Raw genomic sequence first — 5,705 nt, forward strand, 5'->3', positions numbered from 1 at the left:
TCCTTTGGAATGTAACTCATTTACTACACCAAACTTGTCGTTTTTAGCAGCAAAAAACAAAGCAGCTTCTCCATCAATTTCCTCCAATTTAAATTTTGCACCCCAAGTAATCAAGTCACAAAGCGCATCCATGCTGCGGTCTCGTTAGCATAAAACAAAGCAGTTTTGCTCTGATCGTCAGTTACGTCAAGGTTAAATCCTTTGGAATGTAACTCATTTACCACACCAAACTTGTCGTTTTTAGCAGCAAAAAACAAAGCAGCTTTTCCATCAATTTCCTCCAATTTAAATTTTGCACCCCAAGTAATCAAGTCACAAAGCGCATCCATGCTGCGGTTCTCGTTAGCATAAAACAAAGCAGTTTTGCCCTGATCGTCGGTTAGGTCAAGGTTAAGTCCTTTATAATGCAACTCATGAATTACACCAAACGTGTCGTATTCAGCAGTAAAAAACAAAGCAGCTCTTCCATCAATTTCCTCCAATTTAAATTTTGCACCCCAAGTAATCAAGTCACAAAGCGCATACATGCTGTGGTTCTCGTTAGCATAAAACAAAGCAGTTTTGCCCTGATCGTCAGTTACGTCAAGGTTAAATCCTTTGGAATGTAACTCATTTACTACACCAAACCTGTCGTTTTTAGCAGCAAAAAACAAAGCAGCTTTTCCATCAATTTCCTCCAATTTAAATTTTGCACCCCGAGTAATCAAGTCACAAAGCGCATCCATGCTGCGGTTCTCGTTGGCATAAAACAAAGCAGTTTTGCCCTGATCGTCAGTTACGTCAAGGTTAAATCCTTTGGAATGTAACTCATTTACTACACCAAACTTGTCGTTTTTAGCAGCAAAAAACAAAGCAGCTTCTCCATCAATTTCCTCCAATTTAAATTTTGCACCCCAAGTAATCAAGTCACAAAGCGCATCCATGCTGCGGTTCTCGTTAGCATAAAACAAAGCAGTTTTGCTCTGATCGTCAGTTACGTCAAGGTTAAATCCTTTGGAATGTAACTCATTTACCACACCAAACTTGTCGTTTTTAGCAGCAAAAAACAAAGCAGCTTTTCCATCAATTTCCTCCAATTTAAATTTTGCACCCCAAGTAATCAAGTCACAAAGCGCATCCATGCTGCGGTTCTCGTTAGCATAAAACAAAGCAGTTTTGCCCTGATCGTCGGTTAGGTCAAGGTTAAGTCCTTTATAATGCAACTCATGAATTACACCAAACGTGTCGTATTCAGCAGTAAAAAACAAAGCAGCTCTTCCATCAATTTCCTCCAATTCAAATTTTGCACCCCAAGTAATCAAGTCACAAAGCGCATACATGCTGTGGTTCTCGTTAGCATAAAACAAAGCAGTTTTGCCCTGATCGTCAGTTACGTCAAGGTTAAATCCTTTGGAATGTAACTCATTTGCTACACCATACACGTCGTTTTTGGCAGTAAAAAACAAAGCAGCTTTTCCATCAATTTCATCCAGGTTAATATTAACAGTGTTAAGAATTAGCTGACAAAGTTCAGCCATGCTGTTTTTGAACGAACGTTATCAATTTATAGGAAATACTTCTCTTTAAACTAAGGGAGCCGGGAATCCCTGAGATCGTTCAAGAAAGACGTCATGTGCACATAACACTGGGGGAAGATTGCCACGTCTTTAAATTTCAGGAACCCTTTTTATCTTTCCATCATAAGAACCAAAGGCAAACGTGGAAGATCAGCATTCGACCTATTAAAAATAATATTCACTGAAATTTATCATTCCAATACAAAGAATAGTGTGAAAAAATTATTGGCACTCTGACTACCTATTCAGAGTTATATATAGGGGAAATTTTATCTTCGCACACTGAATTTTATGATAAAAACCTCTGTGGTAGTGCAATTTTTAGGCTATAGAAATTGCTTTAAAAGTCATCATTTCTTGCGTGTCTGTCGTCGGCGACAAAACCCGGTTAGAAAAAGTTTACATCTATCTGAAAAATTTCAATTGTGATCACAAAAAGTTCTAGGCCTATAAGTAAAGAGTCCAAGGCCTATTTCTACTTAACTTCAACTGCATCGTACAAGCTAGCTATAACGTATATTTATTATTATCATTATTATTACTTAAGAATATTTAAATACAGGATAAATACTTCAGTGAATCATTCACTGCTATCAATGTATGTCCTGCAATAATTTACAAAGTATAAAAAATTAATGATAAAAATATGTAAGAAATAAATTTAAAAAGTGCTACTAAAATTTATATACTAAAATGCTCTTTCACCTTTCGTTTAAATAGCATAAAACTTTCAATTTCTCTGATATCACGGGGAAATTTATTAAATTCAATTGCCCCATTATAATAAAATGCATGTTTAGTGGATTCTAATCGTACTTTTGGAATCCTAACACTTATTCCATTGTTTCGCGTATCCTTTACATGCTGTAAGCGTTTAAAGTAATCGTCAAAGTTACTGCACAAATTTCTGTCAATACACTGCTTCACCAGTATACATAACTGTTGTTTTGCAAAATAGATCACATCAGGTAATTGTAGATGTACCAGACCATCTGATTTTATTATTTTTGCCACTCGTTCTTGAAAAATTGCAACTTGTGAGGCTTCCGTATATAGCATTCAAACTCAAAGTAACAATACTAGAATATGTTAATAGTGGCAAAATCATTCCCTTGTATATCGATTCCGCTGCATCCACAGATAAAAAAGCTCGAATTTTCTTTAACAATCTCAATCTACTTGAAGCTTTTTTAAACGCCTGCCCAAAATGTTCCTTAAGGTTTACCGTCTGATAAACCAAGACTCCAAGATATCTATACATAGTTGTGTAATTGATCAATTCATCATTGAGGTAAATAATTTGTAATATTCTTTCTGTATCGATCTTCTATTCTAAATCTTGTATTTCTTAACCCTTCTACAATACACTCTTATTCTATCTACATCCTTAATTAGTCCTGTCAACATAATGTCAATCATCTAATGTATTATAATTAGTTATTAATATATATATATCGTATTATCTGTATATTACATCATTAAGGATTTATTCTTGATTTTTCGGCTAGTACCTAACAACATAGACTCGGTTTTGCCTTTTGAGAGATTTATAACCAAGTCATTATCTTCCAACAATTTTGCAACCACCTGCATTTCACTTGACAGTTTACTTTCTATTTCCTGAGTTTCACGTCCAGCTATGAATAATGCCATATGTCCATATCATCTGCATACTTTATAATATTGGCACTATTGAGACCATCGTCTCAGGCGCGGATCTAGGGGTAGGCAACATAGTCAAGTGACTATGGTAAATTATCCAGATAATAATTACAAAATTCCCAGTTCCCAATTCCCAAAGTATTCATTCATAAGTGGAAACATGCAGTTCATTGTTCATATTTTCATATCACAGTCCAGTTATTTATTGATATACAGCTCATTGGTATTTAGGCAAGCCATGAAGCAAGCCAATGAGAGGCAGCTATTTTGCCTATGCCTGGCGGCCGATACAGCCTTTTGATTGGCTAATAGCTTTTTTGCCTAACCAAGACGAATTTGCCTAACTTGACGTAATCAGGAAGCCTTATGATTGGGTATGCATGAAAACACGGAGTCGGAGTTCCGGAGTACGGAATCCCGGAGTACGGAGTCCCGGAGTGAAGTGTCCAAAACTTTAAAACACGGAGTGGTAAAAACACGGAGTCGACGTAAAAACACGGAGTCGACGTAAAAACACGGAGTCCACGTAAAAACACGGAGTCGACGTCAAACACGGTTTTTACTCAATATTTTTATTTTATATGTGGTTGCAGGTATTCAGATCCTGTGGAGATGGCTATGCCCTCATTGCAGGGGTGTTGGAGGGTGCCTTTTGAAGATGAGATGATTGGCAATGATGAAGATTGATGATTGGTAACATTTTATATGATTCCGTTATATGAATTGTAAAATATGTGGTGATTTTGTGAGAAAGTTCGAATGTGGTATTCAATCCCACGTGTATTCCCGTTCGTGAAATTATATAAAGCGCGGCATGGGAGCGTGCCGGGGGAAATGATCATCATCATTGCCACATTGCCAATCATCTCATCTTCAAAAGGCGCCCTCCAACACCCCTGCAATAAGGGCATAGCCATCTCCACAGGGTCTGAATACCTGCAACCACATATAAAATAAAAATATTGAGTAAAAACCGTGTTTTTACGTGGACTCCGTGTTTTTACGTGGACTCCGTGTTTTTACCACTCCGTGTTTTAAAGTTTTGGACACTTCACTCCGGGACTCCGTACTCCGGGACTCCGGAACTCCGACTCCGTGTTTTCATGCATACCTTATGATTGGGTAATTTTTTTAAATTCTATTCTTTCATTGGCTTGCAGATTTTGCCTATCTTTGGCGAGTTGAACCAATCACTGTGCTTCGTAAGCATGCATGTGTTAGTCATGTTAGGCAAAGACTAGGCAAAGAGTGGAAGCATGCCTTTTCAATCGCTCGGAGCATCGAAGGATTAAATTTCGAAGTTAGCTTCTGCTTTTTCGCGTTCGCTTTGTTATTGTGTTATTTTACAATGTCTTCATCGTCTTGTAGTGATTTGTACGAGCCATTCGAACGATTTAGAGTGTCTAAATGACGCAATATTTATGCGACGTTTCGATCTTTGTATTTATGAAGGCGACACGCTCAAGGCGAAGCTCAGATTTTTGTGTGGAGTTATATGTGCCGAAGCACGCTCGTAATGGCAAGAAAAAGGCTTGTACTGCAATGAGCTAACTATATATTTAGTTTATTCTATTCTACGCTTCTATATAACTGTGTTTTTAGATCTCAAATCGGCAAAATGATTGTCGAACAACAACAAGCATGGCTAGTTCTTTTAGTATTCAAATATAAATTTACATATGTCTGCGCTGGCCGGTCAAAGGTTACTATATATGAATATATAACTTAAATATGATATGAAAGACACAAACTTAGCATGTTCACTTTTAGTTACTTATTATTATTCGTATTCCTGATGTATATCACATCTATAAATACGTTCATATAAAAATTATAAGTGAATATACATCATGATGTTGACATTGTAACTCTGCCGTCAGTCCGCGATATAATTGATGGATACTTGATCTAGCGTGATGTTAATTTCCTGTTTTGAATATTTTCCTACTTCTCCTAAGTTCTGATGCTTCAGCTTCGGCCCTGGTACTAGTAGGTAACAATAATACTCAAAGTTGGGGCTACTGAAAGTAGGGACTAAGGAATACGTTGTTAAGGAATCGTTGGGTTGAAAGGAACGTTCGAACTTCGAAGGTGCAAACACGTGTTGGTTGAAAAAAACTCTGCATTGCGCGTTGTATTTGTATAAGTAGAAATCTGAAATCACTACAACTGTCCGACACATCGCAGGCTCACAAGATTATCTCGAATGAATCGAATCGACAATATTTACACGATTAGAACATGATCATTTGTGCTCTATGGAACATTAATATTAGATAATTAGATAATTAATTTTCCCTTCCCCATGACTGACTGAATATATATATTATTTGTATCGTATTATAGACATCAACAATCATGGATATTTCTAATAATATCAAATATGCAAATCTATGTTAATCTATCTTTATATCGTTTGCAACGCAGAAATACATCCAAATAGATATGGTCCAGAAACGTATAGACCTTCATTTTTGTAAATAAAAT

At 36.6% G+C, this 5,705-nt stretch overlaps 1 protein-coding gene across 1 annotated transcript; it reads right to left on the bottom strand.

Annotated features, from left to right (window-relative positions):
• Positions 1-110: 110 nt before the first annotated feature.
• On the bottom strand, positions 111-1,517 carry LOC114530881 (ankyrin repeat domain-containing protein 50-like). Its single transcript, XM_028552479.1, has one exon. It carries the CDS (start codon positions 1,515-1,517, stop codon positions 111-113), a length of 1,407 nt encoding a protein of 468 aa, XP_028408280.1.
• Between the last annotated feature and the right edge of the window lie 4,188 nt (positions 1,518-5,705).

Source organism: Dendronephthya gigantea, unplaced genomic scaffold (assembly GCF_004324835.1).
Source record: "Dendronephthya gigantea isolate DGI-Jeju-01 unplaced genomic scaffold, DenGig_1.0 000067F, whole genome shotgun sequence".
In the NCBI taxonomy this organism is placed as follows: Eukaryota; Metazoa; Cnidaria; class Anthozoa; order Malacalcyonacea; family Nephtheidae; genus Dendronephthya; species Dendronephthya gigantea.

Bases quoted from the DNA above. Each gene is read 5' to 3' on its own strand.
- LOC114530881 (XM_028552479.1), bottom strand. From the start codon at position 1,517: ATGGCTGAACTTTGTCAGCTAATTCTTAACACTGTTAATATTAACCTG.